The sequence below is a fragment of the Panthera tigris genome, chromosome C2, assembly GCF_018350195.1.
Source record: "Panthera tigris isolate Pti1 chromosome C2, P.tigris_Pti1_mat1.1, whole genome shotgun sequence".
Taxonomy (NCBI): domain Eukaryota; kingdom Metazoa; phylum Chordata; class Mammalia; order Carnivora; family Felidae; genus Panthera; species Panthera tigris.
The window spans coordinates 104,135,567-104,155,831 of NC_056668.1; the positions used below are offsets into that span (position 1 = coordinate 104,135,567).

At 40.2% G+C, this 20,265-nt stretch overlaps 1 protein-coding gene across 3 annotated transcripts in view; it reads right to left on the reverse strand.

Moving 5' to 3' along the window:
* Positions 1–20,265, reverse strand: part of LOC102960073 (schwannomin-interacting protein 1) — a 122,235-nt gene that overhangs the window by 41,962 nt on the left and 60,008 nt on the right. The window contains exon 1 of one of the 3 annotated variants that reach the window (XM_015539314.2): positions 10,576–10,952. The exons of the other annotated variants lie outside the window; for them this stretch is intronic. Within the exon in view, the coding sequence (XP_015394800.1) occupies positions 10,576–10,605 (30 nt within the window). The 5' untranslated portion in view covers positions 10,606–10,952. Of the gene's footprint in view, positions 1–10,575; positions 10,953–20,265 lie in introns of those variants that run through there. 3 annotated transcript variants of the gene reach the window in all.

Here is a 20,265-nt window from a genome sequence, read left to right on the forward strand (position 1 = left end):
TATGAATTCCTGACCAACCCCAGTGCTGTTAACAACAAAGTTCTAAAGCAAAAATGCCATGCAACGTAAGCCTTCACATGCTCACTCTGAGTTGTCTATTTCTCTCCACAAGTTAAAAAAAAATCAATTTGTGGAAGACTCGTGGCATAAACCTGTCTTAATGTAATTTACTGGAGCCCTATGCCTATACGGCAAACACCTTCCTGTGCAGTCCCTGATTCAAATCCAAATCCTGCCTTTATTTCCCCCTCATCTCCCTGACCCAGTTCCCGAAAGCACGACTTGCACATTTGCTGGACAGTACGATGACAAGTTGTATCTCATGAGCCACACCTGCATTTGGGCAGAGCTTCTCCCCAGTCGAGATCTACCCTGTCTTACTCTCTTCCAGACCCCAGGACCCTCACTCTGGACAAGGGTCCTACTATGTGCATACAAGAAACTCAGAACACCTTCCAGGCCTGGGAGGCAATGCTGGCCACCAAGTGCAGCCCCACTGTGGGTGTTCCCAACATTGCAGATTTCTCCAAACCTATGGCTCTGGGTAAAAATGCTCTACTTTCAAAGACCCTGGGTAGATTAAATCCTGCCAAAGGAGATTAGTTAAAGTGAAGGAAGCATGCATGCATCTTATTGTATGACAGATATTAACACAGTAACAATAGCTGTCCTTTGTGGAGGGGTTGCTATGTGCCAGGCACTTTACACGTGTCTCTTACATATGTCTTTAATCCTCACAGTAAACCTTTGGAGTAGATATTATTATCAACTGCGTTTTATACCTGAGTGAGATCAGGTATCTTGTCCAAGGCGTGACGGCTTGCCAATGGCCCAGGCCACAATTGAAACCTGGGCCCTCTGCTTCTAAATGGGTGTGCTATACCACCTTCTACTGGCTGCCTCAGTAAGAAACAACTGCACACAAGAAAATAGTCAGGAGCAGCTTTTAAAAATTAGGGTTTAATACAGAGGATTCTGGTTGCACTCATAATATCACGTACTGAAACGTTTTCTAAATCGCATATCTGAACACCCCACATGGTGTTCCCCTGATAATGAGACTTTCAAGAAATAAAATAAAAGCTCCCTCACTGATGGTCATGCCCTAACATGCTGTATGGTGACTTTTCCTTTCTAGTTTACCATGGTGTTTTTAGCGCTACCGTGACTTCTTTCCAACAGCTGTTAAGGTTTCAAGCCTTTTTCTAAGGGGGCGGGGATTTCTGTTTATTCATCTTGTTTTCCCCACAGCATCTAGACAACCCCTTACATATGTTAAGTGGACAGTGAAAGGCTGTTGAATAAATACATGAAGAGAGGAGAAATGTATGTATTACTTAAAATGTTTCCTCTAGGGGCACCTGGGTGGCTCAGTCGGTTAAGCGTTCATGAGTTGGAGCCCCGTGTTGGGCTCTGTGCTGACAGCTGGACAGCAATCTGGAGCCTGCTTCAGATTCTGTGCCTCCTTCTTTCTCTCAGCCCCTCTCCTGCTCACACTCTGTTTCTCTCTCTCTCAAGAATAAACATTAAAAAAAAAAAATTTTTTTTTAAATGTTTCCTCTAAATGCCCCACAGTAGGAAACATTAACAGTTCCTATTAGTGCTTTTCAACTGAAATCTTCTGTGGAAATCACACATGTTCAAAAGATAAAAGTAGGTCTTGTTGGATTGAAAGACGGGGACTACCACAAATTTCAGGAATTTCAATCTCTTGCCTAGGTTAGTTAGCATCCCAGTCCACTTAGCTGAGTTAACAGGGGGAGCCTGCCTGGGTGGCTCAGTTGGTTAAGCATCTGACTCTTGATTCTAGCTCAGGTCATGATCTCATGGTTTTGAGACTGAGCCCCGCATCTGGCTCTGCCCTGGGTGTGGAGCCTGCTTAAGATTGTCTCTCTCCATCTCCCTTCGCCCCTCCCATGCACACGCCACCCCCATCAAAAAAAAAAAAAAAAGTTAACATGGATGAAATTATAAAAACCTAGAGGGCACCTGGGTAGCTCAGTTGGTTTAGCATATGACTTCAGCTCAGGTCATGACCTTATGATTTGTGAGTTCAAGCCCCACATCGTGCTCAATGCTTGTCAGTGCAGAGCCTGCTTTAGATGCTCTATCCTCTTCTCTCTCTGCCCGACCCCTGCTCTCTCTCTCTCAAAAATAAATCAACATTTAAAACGTTAAAATTTACAAGACTGAGCAAAATACATAAAACTATAAGCCTAATTACTAATATCTTTTTATTTTAATTTTAACCGGTGGGTTTATACATTTAGTTAAAATGACTAAACTCTCACCATTAACTATCTATATTCAAATTAATATATATACACTAATATACTGACCACATAGATACATATACATGTATACATACATACTGTTACCGTACCATCTTTTGGAGAAGGCCACCTCAAAATCCAAGATGGAAATTTCCCAGCCAAACAACAGTAACAAGTATGAAAGACCACTCCCTTTCCCTAACCCCTATACCTCTTCTTGTCATAAGTAGTTCTCTAATAAGCACTACATAGAGAAAAGTGATAGAACATCTCCCCTGAAACATGGATGCAAGAGCTTGGCGGGCCCCACTTGTGAATTTACTTTGCACCCCCTCCTCAAGGAGTGCTCACCACATAGGTTCACAACTTAGACCCTTTCCAGAAGAAGCTGTACCACCACTATCTGAATGGCTTGGGTCATCTTGAATATAAGGTATTTTCCTACCATGCGGTCTGATCTTTGGTGTTTTTGAGAGTTTTGCTACTCAACGTGTGTCCTTCTGACTACAGCATTTGCATCACCTGGGAGCTGACTGGAAATGCAAGCTCTCAGATCCCACCCCAGACTTACTGAAATCAGAAATTTCATTTTTAAGAGTCTAGGAATTTTGAATGCACCTTCAATTTCAGAAGTCCAGCTTCAGACCTTGAAAACAATTCTTTATAAGCTATTATCTATTTCAGACCATATTGCCAGACATGGTGGCAAGACCCTGACTTTAGATGCTTGGGATCAAACTGTAATTAATTTTACTTCCAAGAGGTCCAAATGAGTAGGGGAAAGGAAAAACCAAAACAAAAGACCACCTTGGAAGATTTGAGCTGAGTATAATGTTTGGTGGTTCTATAGTAGCTATGCAAACAAAGGGATAATAGCCCCCAGCATCCTTCCTACAGATAATTTCCTCTGGTTCTTTCCTCTAATGCTGACCTCTCTAAAATGAACTGTGCTGACATAACATAGGCCCAGATGCTACTAATATTTTCCTTTAAAAAGTGTACACACAGCTACTTATAATCCCTGAGCTTGAAAGGGTCTCTTCTCACCCAATGCCCTGAAATTCAAGGACTAGAACTTGAAGTTTCCTGTCAAGCCACATCTGAACTGGTCACGTGAGCTAATGCTTTTAAATGATCATTATCGGCCAGTGGTGGAAATGATCGATTCTGAAAACACTGACCACATTACTGGGAAATCACTCACGTGCTGTCAAAAGATTTTCCTATTCATAGATGGAAACTCTAGTTCATCCTGATTAACCCTTCAGCATCCCACTGCATTCTCTTCCACCTTAAAATCCAAACTCCATGTGCTATACAAACTGATGCCTAATTTATAATCTCTTTGCAAATTAACTATTATTTTCTTCTGTGCAAAGTTCATCTAAATTTGCTTTGCTTTCCATTAAGGTATTCTGATAGCTAGATAAGCTATAAAAATATGCAGGCAATTTTTAAATGGACTTTTTAGTGCGGGTTAAAAAAATTAAAATGACAGCATTGGGAGTGGGGTGGAGGAGGTGAATGTGTTGGCAGAGTGTCAGGCGTTTACCCATATCTGAAAGACTGAGGGCCACAGACATAAATCTTCCTGCTCAACTGAAAACCTGAGCACAAGAAACTCAACTGCACTCACTTTGATGGCCACTGCACGTTTCCAAGGAGGACCAGGACAATGCCCTCTTTTCTCTGTGTTCTTAGCATTTTTACCCCATTAGTGGCTCTCTCTTAGGTTAACTGTCACAGGCCACTCTGATGTTTCCCTCTGAATTCAAATAGTTGTGTCAAAGTACTTACTATTTCAGGAAGTTTGATAGTTTCTGATGCTTCTATATACTGCACGGGGAATAGTAAGTATATCAGGATTTCAAATTTTCCCTTGGGATGGAGGATATAACTAAATAATAGGATATGGCTCTATTAGTGTTGAACTTCTGCATGTGAAATTGTGATTAGTCACCCAAGATTACGTGTATTTGTGTGTGTGAGAGAATGTAGGGTCTCTACTCTCCAAAAATCATCCATGCACTGATATTTACCATAGAGATGTTCCCATTTCCTTCCCATCCTTCATTGCATCCCCTTTCCAAGAGAAAATACTAGATGTCCATCTTGAAATGTGTTGCATATTTATTTATTAAAATTACTTGGTGTCTGAATCATGGTATTTGAAGCCCCAAGTGCTACTTTAAATAGGAATGATGTATTGTACTAAATTTCTATTTCAGATCAGGCCCATAATGAAACTCTGTTGAAATGACTTTTTTTTTTTTTCATTTGGGCACTTATCACTGTGCTCCTTTTGTGGTAAAACATATGAATTAGATTTTCAGATATCTTGGCTAAAAACAAGTACAGATAAATTTATATCCAGAATTATTTTCTTAATTAAATTAAGGGGATATATATGTGATCCCATCCTCAGAAAAACACAACTATACATCAACCAGGCAAAATAATGCAGACGAAGTATTCTTCAACGCTATTAATTATGGGAAAATCTTTTTCCAATTAAAAAAAACTATAAGCTTAAAAATTGTTTCACTGCACTTATTTTTAAAAGCCTGTATTAAATAATGCACTAAAATGCTTTGAAATTCCCCTTTCCATTAGGTCAATATATTTTTCTTCCTGGCTGGGGATGAAACCAGGCTTAAACTGGGTGGAATCTTAAATGAACTCAAATTTGATATCTTGTTTTCTCATTCACAGGAAGAAGGGATTGGGAAATGAGCCCTCACTTGGCCTGATGTCAACAGGGATAGAATATATTTCCTTTCCTTTGTTAACTATTAAATAACCCACTAGAATCTTGGCATGTTTACTACTTTCTCCAGCAAGAATTTAAAAAATATCTTGATGTACTACTTAAATTGATATACTCCCTAATTTTATCGTTTGGAATCAATACAGGGCATCTTTTATCTTATGTGCTGGGTATGACACTTCAATTGGACTGAAATGTTTTGTCCAAGAAAAATTTCGTGTTTCAGGAGGCAGTAAAACTACTCCTCTCTACGGTAAAAAGATTCACTGCAAAATTTGATATATTAAGAAAGGGGGCTTGGGGGATAAGTACTTGCCTCAACTGACCACACGTTATTTTGAAAAAGTGCTTGGGGAAAGACCATGAAGTTCACCTTGGGAAGATTTTGGGGGTGAAAGAGAAATAGGTAGATAGGTATCTTCTTAATGCACCGTCTCTGGGGAGGCTGGGATGTCTGTCTCATTTATTTTATTCTTTGCGCTACACCCCCCTTTTTTGGCACGTGGGATGTTTGACATGCTGGCAACTGTTCAAGAGGTTCACAAGCCAGAGACTAGGGATGCTGCGGTCAGCTTCGCCAACTCCCTGTTGCAATGCACAGATCTGAGCTTCTCTCTGGTATTAGCATGGGTAGTTCTCGTCCTGGGGACTCAGTACAGCACCGAATGTGGAGAATGTTAATTCAATCCAACAAACATTTATTGAACACGTATGCCACGTGTACAGTAGGGAATTAAAACAAGGTCCCGGGGCACCTGGGTGGCTCAGTTGGTTAAGCGGCCGACTCTTGATTTGGCTCAGGTCATGATCCCACGGTTCACAAGTTCAAGCCCCATGCTGGGCTCTGTGCTGACAGCTTGAGATTCTCCCTCTCTCTCTGCCCCTCCCCTGTTGGTACTCTCTCTGCCTCCCTCAAAAATAAATAAATAAACTTAAAACAAATTTAAAAATGAAATAAGGTCCTTGTTTTCAAGAAGCCTGTTGCCTAATGGGGGAGACAGACTTGTATATCACTAGCTGTAAATGGGTTCTGTTAGAAGAAAAAACAAAGTGCCCTGAGAAGGAGACACTGTCAGTGGGGGAAGAGAGGGCGAAGCTTCCCAAAGAAGGTGGCATGTGAGCCTTCAAAGTTGCATCAACCTGCAGAGGTAGAAGCAGGTGGTATGTGGGTGGGAGACATTCTGGGCTGAGGTACCGCAGCAAAGCACGAGTACTAATGGCAATATGGGGGCACGAGTATAGCGTTTAGAGGGAGGAGTGTTTCTGCCAGGGGTTCAGATCACAGTGAGGTCTTGAGTGCCATGCAAAGGGGTCTGGAATTATCCTAAGGAAAACGAGGGAACGTTAAAGATTTCTATTGTGCTTCCTCAAGGCCAGGTGTGTGTTTGAAGAAGTCTCTTTATGTACCCGAGGGAGGAAAGAGATGAGAGTCATTCACACGCCATTTTCCTTTCTTTCTTTCAAGACTCCATTCCCACAGTAGCTAAGAATGTGAGGGGTGATCTATATCTGAGGTCGTAGGGAATTTAAGCAATGGGAAGAAAAGGATAAAAGCATGTCATTGTTTTTATATCCACACTAATTCCAAAAACCAACTGCAGGGAAAGAGAAGAAAATATTTAGGAGCTTTTAAGCAAAATGGACCCTTTGACCTAAACTTGTGCTTTCAAGTTAACAAAATTTCAAAGCTTCCTCTCAGAGACCATTTAGAAAAATCTGGCCTCTTGAAGGCTGCCAGGCCTGAAGCTGTGGATAAGGTTCTTTCCTGAAGAGATTGGCTTCCTCCCAAAACTGGAAAATGGAGGTCGATAGCTCTATCTTTTAACACGGCTACAACTGAAAATGACAACACATGCCTCAGTAACCTCTTGGCGAATGTAAATCCTGTGAGGGGGAAGTACACGGAGATGATGACAATGTGAGAACCTTTAAAAACGAAACAACCATAAAAAATTCTGCCTGAGAATTGCTCTCTGAGCATCTGTCCTTGGGTTAACTTGTTCAAAGCACAGTGTGTCCAAACACTTCAGAGGTTTTCAAGCTCTTGGTAGCAGTGAAACTCTTTTTCAAAATAATCCTCTATTTGAAAAAGCAATCAATCACTTCTACATCCATACATTGGCAACAAATAATTGGGAAATGAAGTGATACATGGTTTTCCTTGGCTGCTTTACAATTGTCACTGGGCCCCTGGTGTGCGTCAGAAGAAGGTTGCTCTTAATTCATGGTAACTGACTTATTTATGCAGAAAGGTGGCCTCTGACAGGAACCTGCCAGCTCCCATACCAGGATAATAACTAGGGAAAAATCCCATTTCATAGATGAGAAAACTAACAAGAAACAAAAGGATTATCTGACCCACAGACAATGAAAACAGTGCAGGTTAATGGTGTGTGGGAGGTGGGGGGAGGGAAGGATGGATAGGGTAAGACAGAAAGTCATCCCAGTGGCTACCAAAATATAAGAAACCACGATGCCACAGTATGTTTACATGCCTTTTTTCTTAGTCAATTTTATACAGAGTAAGCATATCCATCCATATTACTTGAGGGTTTGTTCTAAGCACTGGGAAAGCAGATGGATATAAATATAAAAATCCCTGCCCTCATGGAGCTTACATAAAGTGAGGGAGACAGAAAATAGAGAACCATACAAAATATGAACTCTGATAGATGGTGATGAATGCCAAGTAAAAAAGTAAATTCGGGAAGTGTAATAGAAACACTGGGATAGAACTGGGGAGTTGGAAATTGACACAGGAAGTCCAGAGAAGGCCTTCCCAAGAAGGTGACGTTTGAGCAAAGACCTGAAGAAAGTGAGAAAGCAGTTACTGACACAGGATGCCAAGGTGAACTGGAATTTCAGATACACAGAGAACGATTTTTTAGTATAAGCATGTTCCAAACACTGCAGATCATTTGCTGAATCTGGCAACCCTACCTGGGGGAAGCACAACCAGCAGAAGGGACAGCAAGTACAAGGCAAGGCTGGCATAGTGGGAGGGGAGTGAAAGGAAGGGACAATGTGGAGAGTCCAAGAGGAATCAGAGGCAAATTGATGCAAGGCCCTGAGGGCCAAAGACCTGGGAGGATGTGGGGTTTACTGTGAGGAGGAGAATCTGAGATGACTGACATGCTTTGATTTAGGTTTTCATAGATCATTCTGGATACTGTGTTGAAAATAAGACTACTGTGGGGTGTGGACAAGGGTAAGAGCAGTTAGGAGGCCATTATGCTCTGAGGATGATGATAATAATAATAATAATAATAATAATAATAATATACACCTAGACATATGCATCCAAAATGTGGATGTAATTTTGGGGGAATGGCCCCTGAAGTTCCCCATTCATGGACTCTCCATTGAGAAACTCTGGTATACATTTGTGGGAAGAAAGGAATCAGTCCTACAAATAACTTAGACCTTACTCAGTAAAAATGCTACCCTAAGGAACTTGCTTTAGTCGCTGCATTTTTATCCTTAAAAACAAATAAAGAATCTACTCCTGAAATCATTATAGCACTATATGCTAACCAACTTGGATGTAAATTAGAAACTAAAAAAATAAATTAAAAAAATAAAAACAAATAAATAAATAAGCTTTCATCCAAAAAGGGGCAGGTTTCTGAAAAACATCCTACTGTCGGTATTATCAGTGACTATGACAATCAAGCTAAGGACTTAGAGAACCTGTCTTTTCTGAATCCAATCCCATGTGGTGCCAGGTGGGTTCTAAAACTAAGATTTCCAAGTGGATTGAGACTTGGCTTCACGGTTAATGTTTTCATTTTTACTGACTTACGCATAAAGGGAGGGTGTTTCAAAAGAACATATACATGAAGGTGGTTCTACTCCAAAACCCCATGAAGATGCAGAATATACTATTATTGTCTGACTAATACACTTACTTTTATTATGAAAATAAGCAATAAATACTTCAAAACTATTAAACACACAATGACAGTGTTACATGTCATAGTTCAAGTAAAATAAAATCAATTTGTCTTCTTTCAGGAGCAGTTGGCTAACAAAATCCTTTCTCTTCAGGTGAAACTGCTGATAGTTGACCAATTTTTGACCTATAAAACCAGGGATTTCACGATCAACTGAATGAAAAGGTATAGGGAATAATCTTATAGTAGCTTGCCTTTCAAAAATTAAATTATATAGCTTCTCTGAAAAGAGAGAAGAAAAATGATTTTAATTATGATAGTAATTTAGTCACCTGGAGCCATGCCATAAGTAGGTTAGGCTCTCCATGGATGTTTGACATTCTCCATTCCCAAACTCGGTATTGTGTCTAAGTGAAGTTTTGGCTGTTTCCTCAGCATCTTCCCTTGCTCCTGGGAAGAATTCCTGTTAAGCGCATATCTCGGTATTTAGGGTCTGTGACTTAAATGTACTATGAAATGAAAATACAATAAAACAAGCCCATAATTACACAATTCTAATTATTAAGCAGAGAAAAAGGTGTATGAATATATTGTATAGGCACACTTAGCTGAGAAACCACCGGCTTGAGGCTTGTGAAATGTACGAGTCTGCCTGCATACATTTACCTGTGGGAAATCTGACCTAATGAGAAACACCTGCTTGTCTCAGGTAACCTACCTCACACAAGGAAGAGGCATTGTTAAGTTAAAGAATTGGTCTCTTAGAGCTTCTGAACTCGGTCAGTTGGGTAATACCCCAACATTAACTATCCTGGACTTGGATTAGCCATGCCTGCTGCTGCAAAGAGCAATCACTCTGAGAACATTCTCGTTGTCTGCTTACAAGGAAGACACTTTCAATGCTGCCTCGACAGGCCAAGTTGCAGGGAAGGAGTTATTAACACTCTAGAACTGGTCTTCTGAAATTGTCTAAGTGTTTAATTCAAAACTTCACGTAGCAAGTTAGCACAAAGGTGAATATGTAATCCTGAAAAATTTTCTCTGTGGAGTTTTTTATGCATGTCGGCACCTTAATTCTTATTTACTAGCCATTTAAAATAACATGCATGTAAAAATAAGTTTGGAAAGACATAACAAGTGCAACTTTAAACATCAAGTGCATGCTGGCTGATTTTTGAAAATTTCTCAGATCATCAATTACTACTTCGTATTTATATAATTTCCTTAAAGACAATCCTAAAAACTGTATGCAAAGCAATTCACATCCTATGCAATGAGCAAAAACCGTATTTTGCAATGTTACCCTAGTGAACTGTGACCAGCTTTTCTCTCTGTGAAGCCCCTTAAATTCAATTACAGTTTACAGCAGTTCCTCTTCTTTGCACAGACATAGCGAATGTGCAAAGCACAGATCACCTCAGTGGATTTCACAATATGCTTTAAAGGCCAAGGAAGCACTGTTTTCTGCCCCATTACTCCCCAGAAAACCTAATTACAATTCAGATACTGTATGCGATGAAGGCCAGGAGTGGGGAATGGCAAAATCCCTTGAAAATCCGGAAAGAGGCAACCTGCTGCTTTGGAAGAGGAAGGCCTCCTCTCCCAAAGGATTCCGGCCTCGCAATCAGGCTTTAAATCTTACCTGATACGAACAGTTCTCCTGATGTACCATCTCAGTGCATCCTAGGGCACAGACCCCAAAGCAGGACTGCTCAGCGAGGCTGCCGAGGCAAAGCGCGGAGCATCCACTGGCGGAGAGAACGCCCTGGGAAGGCAGGGGCTCCCCGCAGATTAAAATGGATGCTGTTTCGCTGATCAACCTGCGCAGTGGCACTGCCTGTGCCGGGAAGCGCGCAGCGAGCCGAGCCGCTCTCCTCGGAAACCAGCAGTCAGGCTCACAAACATGGAGCTAGGACTGGGCTGGGGGAGGGGGCGCGCTCATCGCTGGCACAATCAGCCAATTATATTATAGGCACAAAGAAAAGGATCAGTCTGGGGCTGGTGTGACCTTCTGGTGCTTTATGAAGGCAGTTAACTGATGTGGAAACATTCTAGTCCTCATTAAAGGGAAAAAGGCCAGCGAGGGAGAGGGAGAGAGACAGACACAAATCAATGTTGCAGTTGAACATTTCTAACCTCCGGCATCATCCTTCCAGCCCTCGGATGCTGCTTGCGTGGTGCTATGAAAAAGAGGCCTTAAGGATTATTTCCGAACTTTTAACATGCAAAGGGGAAAACAATCCATTCTGCATATTGACACTGAAGGGATGTTTTCTGTGTTGAGTTTTTGAAAGTGTTTGTCAACTTTAGAACTAAAAGGAGGGTCTTCACTCATTTAAAAAATGGCATTTTGTAATTCTGTTGATTCCCCACTTCTTACTGGCTCTTAGCTGCTTTTTAAGTCAAACAGAAATCGAATGAAATATTTATTTCTAAAAAAAATTTTAGGGAGAGGGCTGATTCAAGTATCAAAGTCACTATAATTCATTCATTTTGTGAAAATGAAACTAAACTATATAACCCAATGCCGTGACTTGAATATATAGATATCCCCAATACAGGACATATGATCCTAGAAACAGGCCTTCTACCTAAGAGGCCGTAATGGAAAGAATTCTGGACTTGCAGATAGTACTCAGAGGAAATACATGTTTCTGGGGAAAAAAAGGGAAACAATTTCTGAAGTACTTCAGGGTCATCCTGGGATTTTAGGATATGTAAAAAGAAACAACCAGGCCTGTAAATTCTTGAAGCTAATTTAATTACAGAAAATTAAGAAAGTAAACAATAAAATAAAATTTCCTTATCTATATTATTCAGCTGCCATATGCAATCTGTTTTGTTATTTCTTAATGACATGGCCCCGACCACATAAATGGTACTCTATAAAACCTTCACTGAATTTAAACCAGCAAATTAAAAAAAAAATTCAATAGGGTTATTATTCGTAAGCAATTTTTACCTATCTATCTACCTCCTCAAAAACTCTTACTATTAACCATGCAGTTTTCATTATGTTACTGACAGAGAAAAACAAGTACTTTTTGCCTGAGGAATGAAATCAACATGTTTGACAAGTTTTCACCTCAATCCCTGTCTTAAGGAAGGGTAGGAATGTGTGTTAGGAATATATGGTGATATATTTATAATTTTGTAACAGCGCCTCTGTTGTTTGGAAAGAGAAAAAAACGTTTTTTAAAATAAATATTCTTAATTTTTGCTACTTGAGATTCACATAGGAGAAAAGTTTGCTACCTGAGTTCAACTCCAGTGAAACACTCACATGCACGGCTTCAGCATCCTACTTAGGGGAATGAGAAGGCAGCAGGGAAGGCCCAAGTGATGATCTCACAGGTTTGCATTTCAGCACAGGGCTCACTGGGTTCCAATGAACCCAGTACTCTGGATACTCTGGTACTCTGGAGAGGTACCCTGCAGAAGGTCACAGCCCTTCTCTGTAGAATATGGGAGAAAGACAGGCCATGTGACATGGGCAGGACTCTTTAGACCTGTTCATTGGCAGGTGGCACAACGAAAGGTTGATGAACGAAGCAGAAGCCTGAGCTAGGTCATGAGTCTTCTTAAACGTAGGATGAAGAAAAGAGAATAGAAACTTTTCAGGGAAAGGAAACAATATTCAGTACATCCTCATCCCAAACTCTGTCCTTCTACTGAGCCAGGACAGAGACAGAGATGTCTGTGAGGAGCACCTTGCTATATAATTACCTAGATGAAGGTTCTGGAAGCCTATGTATGTGCAAGGAAAAGTAGGCCAAAGTGAAAAGTTCCTTTTGCAAGGTAGCAAATAAGATGAAATGGAAATCCTATACCTAATATAGAAGGCATACCCCAACTTTCCAAGACAGAAGAGCTTTAACTTCAAAGGCCGTTAACACTTTACTGAAGTTATTACACGGACAATCTATGACCTAAAGACTCGGGAACATGCTTTCAAGCTGTACAAGGCCCAAAAAGCCACTTCCTGGACTCTGTTCTCTTCTGAAAACTAAAGGCTCTGGGATAGATTACATAAGCTCCTGAAGACATTTATCATGTGTTGTTTAAAAAAAAAAAAAAAAAAAAGCCTAAACATGATCCCACTCTTCACAGTTGCTGTTCCATAAATAGTGGAAGTGACTCAGAGGTGGCTCTGGGGAGAACAAATTTCTGACAATTGTATCTCAAATCCTGTCAAAAAAATCCTCTCAAGTGGTATAAACAAGATTAAAAAAAAAAGTAATATATCAAGGCAGCTTCCCTTTATAGTCATTCATTGGAGAGGACTCTGTGTTACAATTTAAATTATGATTTGCTAGTACAAAAAACTTTAAACAGAAACCAGCTGTTCCAAGAACATTTAAGCTAGAATAACTTACCAAACTACAGTAACATTTGTTATTTTTGGATCAAAAAATATTTGTGAACTGTTTAAGTATGGTCTATGTAGCATAGAGATTCTTTTTTCTTCTTAGGTCTTTACAACTTTCCTTCCCATAAAAAGTATTGGTTTTCAGATTTGGACAGGACCTCATGAGATACACTGTTATTTTCCAGATATGGAAACTGAGGCCTAAGAAAGTTGTGACATGCCCAAAAATATAAATCCTCCTCCTCAAACAACAACAAGCCATCCAAGAAAAACAAACCTCCAGATTTTCTAGGGTCATATCTTGTGAATGTGTTCTTATTAAACAATGCTAAATGAAGGCCCACGAGATTTGGAGAAATAAACCCCTTTGGGCCAATGTAGGTTGGCCTTGAAATCAAAATCTATCATAATGGGGAATGCCTGGGTGGTTCAGTTGGTGAAGTAACCGACTCTTGATTTTGGCCCAGGTTGTAATCTCAGTTCATGAGTTCGAGCCCCAGTAGGGCTCCATGCTGACGGTGTGAAGCATGCTTAGGATTTTCTCTCTCTGCCTCTCCCCTGCTTGCATTATCTCTCTTTCTCTCTCTCTCTGAAAATGAATAAATAAACTTAAAAAAATCTATCATAAGGTAAAAGATTATAGTATGGCTCTACCTAAATTTGAATCAAAGGTATGTTTAAAAGGAGGAAAAATTAGAGTATTTCCTGACTGGGCTACTTTTCTGCCATTGAGCAAATTGTGGTGTCTGTAAATCCAGAAAAGTATTTTTTCAATTTGGCAGTTACTAGCAACAGAATCAAAGAGATTTTTTGGGTAGTAAATGTATGATAAAAAGTCACATCTACAGGTCATGGGAGCATACAGTTTCAAAAGCGAATTTCTGGGGTCAGGGACTGACTTGGAGGGGGGTATCAGGAATTTTCTGGCACAAGCTGTGTGATTTGATAAGGTCTTGGCTTACACAGGTGTGTACATTTGCCAAAACTCAGTGAATAATATATTTAAAATTTGTGCATTTCATTGTATGTGAAATTTATCTCAAAAGAACTTTAAAAATATGCTTAACAAATATTGAACTGTAGTTAATGATATGCAGGCTAAGTTTTTAGAGGGAAGCTTAGTGAAACTTTGAAATGCATCAAATAAATGAGAGGAATTGATGGCTAGGTAGAGGGATAGTTTGATGGAAAGCTGTGACAAAGCAAGTTTAGTAAAACATTAACTGTAGAATCTGGAAGATGCATAAGCGGGTATTCACGTAAGAACTATCCAGTTGGAAAATGTTCATAATGAAATTTTAGGAAAAAAAAATGAAGTTATGGAGGGTGGGGAAGATGAGCAAGGAAATCATTGTCTTAAGCACTGTCTTAAACTTTCAAGCTTTTCCTTAGGAATTTTGGGAAAGCAGGTAGACATTTTATAAAGCTTTCAGTTGCAATGGAAGGGGCGATGGAAGCAAAGGAATTATGAGGCAAATCAATTCTGTCCACATCAGGGAGAACTGATGTTCTCCTGATGCTCTCCTGATGTTCTGTGTTCACCCAAAAAACACAATCGGCAACACCTGCGACAATGAACCTTAGAAAATGGCTTCATAGTTTACGAAGTACTTTCTCCAATATCTCCCTTGATTCTTACAACCTTGCAGTTGAAACAGATGGCTATTCTGTGCCGTGTAAAGACATGTTTCTGTCCTCAAGGAGATTGGTATGAGAAATAAGGCAGCATAGAGATGGCTGCATATAACAACTGATGATTTAAGTGCCTTCAAAGAGATTTTGTGTTTGCTCACTGGGAATTCAGAGACGAAGAGAACTCTTAGCTAGGGTAAACCAGGAGACTGCAATAATCTTGTTGGTTTGGTTGTTCACTTCTTGAATACCTATCTTTTCTATTTCTAGACTAATGCAAGTTTACTTAGAACTTGGATTTTGGTTGGTTTATTCAGTGCTAATATCCCCAGCATCTGAAATAATACCTGGCATATAACAAGCTCTCATTTAATTCATTTATTCATTCATTTAAATATTTTTAAATGAATATATAAATGATCATGACCTTCAGAAAGTCACCTCATTTATCTTAGAATTCAGTTTCCTCATCTATCAATGGAGGATGTTGATTCCTTGATTATTGGGTTGCTGACAGGATGAAATGAGAATAACATGTAAAATAGCTCTTAGGTACTGAGGAGAGGAGCGGAAATGGATTTTCCCCCCTCTTAATTAAAGGCAATACAACAGCTCAAGAAAAAAAAAAGACGCCTAAAGGATGGAGGTCATAGTGGGAATGGAAAAGAAGAGACAAAGGGATGCTTGCATGAGACACTGTGAAAAATGAACCAATGTGTCCAGCCACTGATCTGACATGGAAGTGAACAAGACAAGGAGTCATGAGGCTTTGAGACCAACCACTGGCTGGAGTAAAATTGGTGCTGTGCAAAGAAACAGGGAGGTCAGAAGGAGGAACAGATTCTGGGGGATTGGGCTGCAGTAATGAGTTCTTTTATTTTTCACCATGAAGTTCTGAGCTGAAGGTGCAGGAGGCAACTGGGGCTCAAGAGAGAAGTCAGGCAAACAGAATTTGGGATGTGTTTGCAGGGAGAGGATAGTTGAAGCTGCAGAAAATTAGATGAAGGGGGAGACTGTGGAGAAAGAACTAGTAAGAAACAAAGATGTCCCTGTGGTAAACACAATAATGACCTCCCAAAATATTTATGTCCTAATCTCCACCTGGGAAAGGGGAATTAAGGCTGGTAATCAGCTAACCTTGAGATGGGAGATTATCCTGGTTATCTAGATGAGCTCAGTGTCACCACAAGGGTCCTTAAGGTAAAAGGAGGAGGCAGAAGAAGAAGGAACAGAGATGACAGTATGAGAAAGGCTCAGCCAGTGTTGTTGGCTTTGAGGACAGAGGAAGAGCTCACAAGTCAATGAGTGTGGGAGGCCTCTAGAAGAGGAAAAGGCAACGAAACAGATTCTCCCCTAGAGCCTCCAGGAGGAGGAGCATAGCCCTGCTGACACGTTGGTTTTAGTCCAGTGAGACCACTTACGAACTTCTGACCTCCAGAACTGTAGGATAATTATTTGTATTGATGAAGTTGGGATAAATTTTTATAGCAGCAATAGAAAACTAATACAATAATCTTGGGTCAAAGCCCACATTTAGAGGGCAAGAGGAAGGGAAGGGAGTGTGGTTGACAGGGTGAGAGGAAAATGAAATCCAATGTAGTGAGGGGTCACCAGGGGATTTGCTGGCAGAGCTAAATTGCTTCAAGTACTTTTTTGAGGGAAGTGGAAAAGACTAGTAGGGTGGAAGGTAAATACCACCAAAAGCCATTAGTTCTGACTATTAGGAAGTCATCAGTTACTCTTGAGAGAATAATCTCAGTAGTAGTGTGTTGGGATAAAAGCCAGGTTATCAGTGGTTAAGAAGTTGAGGGACTGAGTAGAAAGCCGTTTGTAAGGAAGTGTGTTGGTGAATTACAGCATTAGGGCAGTAGCTTGAGTGTATAGTGGAACAGGGAGGTTGTGGTTGTGGCTGATTTTTAAGACAGGGGAGACCTGAACATCTATGTGTTCAGCAGGGAAGGAGCTAGAGGGAAGGGAGAAATTGACAAATCATCCAAAGGGCCAGGTCCTGGAGTTGGACCAGGAGCACGTGATGGTTCTTCATTCAGCTGTGGACCTGAAGGTATGATAAGCAAACTTACGAAGCAGTGTTGAGTAAGGAGATGGAGAAAGATGCAGGAGCACAGGTTGGGGGGGGGGGGTGGTTATCCTGGGATCCTTAAAGGAGCAGCAGGTGGTTAAGACCTGAAAGGCAGGGAAGGCCAGAGTGGGATCAGAGAGTCTGGACCAATATGGTGGACAGCTTTTCCAAGAGATTTTGTAGAGAGTTTTGCTGTATCACTTGAGAATATTCAGTTAATGCTATAGAAGAACAAGAAAAACAAATGGGATGAATGAAACTTGTAAGAGGTGTTAAGGATAATGAGTATGTAGTAGTTTGTCAGACATATGTGAAATGTGCAAGATGTTTAGATTTAGACAATGAGTAAGCAAGCAGACAGAGGCAGAATTCATCATATGTGTTAAGTGTCAGTAAGTAAGTATATGTAGCCTGGATGTGTCAGACATGGATCAAACACGTGTGCAGGTCATAGAAAGGAATAGAAAGACTAAAGAAGCACCTGATATTCACAACACACTAAATAACCCGAGGCATTCAATATTCATTAGATTTACGCTGACTGTGCACTGGTGACTCCCATTCTGGCCCTATGTACCCTCTGCCTAAGAAATGCAAATATAATCCATAGCAGCTCATCAGAAGAGGGGGCAAGCTACAGAGGAAGCCAGAGGGACTTGCCCCTGTGTCTCTGATAAAGCAAGTTGCATATCATTGGCAGATACCTCGGTCTAATTGGGCCTCCTTTCTCACATCTCAACTCAGTTTCCTAACCTTATCATCAGCAGGGAAGGTAGCCATGGCAGAAAACCTGGACACACAAATACTGCATAACCTAAGATTCAGGTAGTTCGGTCCTACACTATATTGTATGTATGTCAGCGCGGCCCCTTTTCCTTGCTTTCTGATATGCATTTTAAACTGATTCAATGAACTATGATTTGAGCATGTTAATTTGGTCTGTGACTTCTGGGATAGAGCATCTGTAATGGACTTGAAGGCCCCTGTTGCAGCAAGGTCATTTTTCATATATAGAGAGAACACTTGGTATCAGGATATTCCCACATGCCCTGGGGCCCAGAAATGAGAAGTAAGAGAAGAATAAAAATGAGATGGGTTATAATTTTTTTATCCTTAAACCATAAATAAGAAACTTATCTAAGAATCTTACAAACCACTGTAAACTAATATACTCAGAGGTTTTGACTATTCTGACCCTGGATACCTTTATTTCAGGTATTAAAAAATACTTTGCTGAGCAAATTATTAATGTGAATCAAAGATTGTCACTTTTTCTTTTCTTCTTGAAGTATTAGAATCTGTTTTTAAAATGAAAACTGCTATGCAAGATAATAGAAGTGTTTTTAATCAACATAAAACTTCTGGTTCAAATTTATATTTACTTATCATATCCTTCATTGAGAACATGAGGCTTTGTTGTACATAGACATTTGAAAATAGAATTTATAGAAGTCATTTACAGTCTTATTCCAACTGTATTTTTACATTTATTTATTTTGTTGGATTGCACCACATCAAGAGAATCTGGTTTCACATAGATAAGTAGTCGGAAATGGCAGCAGTCCTTTTTAATAGCTTATGTTGCAATCTCTGATATTCTTCATTAAATATACCTAAATGCTTGAAAGCAAAATAACAAGAAATTTATTTCCAGATTGACCTACTAACAATATATAGCAATTGCTCACATTTCTCATAAGAGATAGACACGAAAAGGCAGAGTGTGCAAACTTCTCAGAGGTCATCTCTCTAGAACCAGACCTGCTCACCTGATGTATCTGCCATTCACCTGGCGCTGCATAATCTACCTATTAGGCTTGATGAGGGTATGTGCCCAACAGATATGCCTGACCCTAACCTGGCAGTGAACCATGCTGGGCCCCTTAGGCATCTTAGATGATTTTTCCTTCTTGGAGATGCACAGGCATGACTTTTCAGTAAGACCAGTACAGAGGTACCACCCACATGGCCAATGACACATTTACAAGTACAGTTTCAAGGACTGTAAAAGACTATTTAACCCGGCATGATAAATTAATATGCTAATGTAAAAAAAAGGGGTAGGGAGAAATACTTTGCATAGATATGAGGGAAGGAATCACTACATTTGGGCTAAAAGGTTATATTCTTCTTACTGTCACTTTACAGGACCACTTTTCTCTAAAAGCCCAAGGTCTCATAGACAATCTCATTTGTATCTATATTCGGAATTATTTTCACATCTCAGAACTTTCTCATTACCAATTTGATTGGGGGGGGGCTGCTGGGAATGAGGTGTTTAGAAGCTCATAGAACAGGTGCAAGTGAACCTCTAAAAATATCTCCTGCAACTCTGGGTTTCTATGACACAGTTTGAAACCTGATGCGTCAGGCAGTGCTATAGCAGGCAGCCTCCCTCTCCTTCTAGAATAATGCGATGGTTTATATTTCAATAGAATCTGCCAAAGTGCTTGTTTATTGGACACAGTCCTAGTCCTCTCCCCATAGTATTTTCTGGCCAACGCTGACTGAAATTCGCACACTGTAGAAAAATAGTAACTGACTCAGATAAATTTGGGTGAAGTCTACATGGTTTCATCCCAAATTTATGTCAGTTTTTAAGGGTCATTTCTTTTCGTCTCCATTTCCCAGCCTTTGGAGTCACAGAGAGCAGTGGCAGAAAAGTGAAAGGTGGTATAAACCTTCCAGGGCTAACACAAGACTTTCAAATAAAAACAAGTTGGTATGTCAAGAGGACCCAAGCCAGAGCTAGCACAGTGTGTGTGTGTGTGTGTGTGTGTGTGTGTGTGTGTGTGTAAGGGAGGCAGGGGCACCATCTTCCTTCATCCCTCCAGGTTTTTCAGTTGCCCAGTCAGCCTTCCCTACTGATACGAGTGCATGTAGCTACAGGAGTACATGGAATCCCTGATGACAGAAAAGGCTGTTCATTTCTCCAAGGTGGTGATGGTTGATTTAAAATCAGGTTAACAAAGTATTAGGGAAGGGGACTGACCCTCATCTTGAAGAAAGGTGACCTCTAGTGGACAACTGTGTTTTTTAACCAATTCCAACTGAGAATGACATTAGAAAACAAAAATAATGTCAAAAGTATGCTTCACTGTTGTATTGATCTTTCAATGATATATTTAATATCAACTATAAACATAAGTGCATAAGTCTTCAGTTACATTAATGAAAGGGTTTCAAGTTACACAAAGCTACTACATCCAAAGTTACAATCTAAGCTGTCTTTAATGGTTCTGGAGTTGACA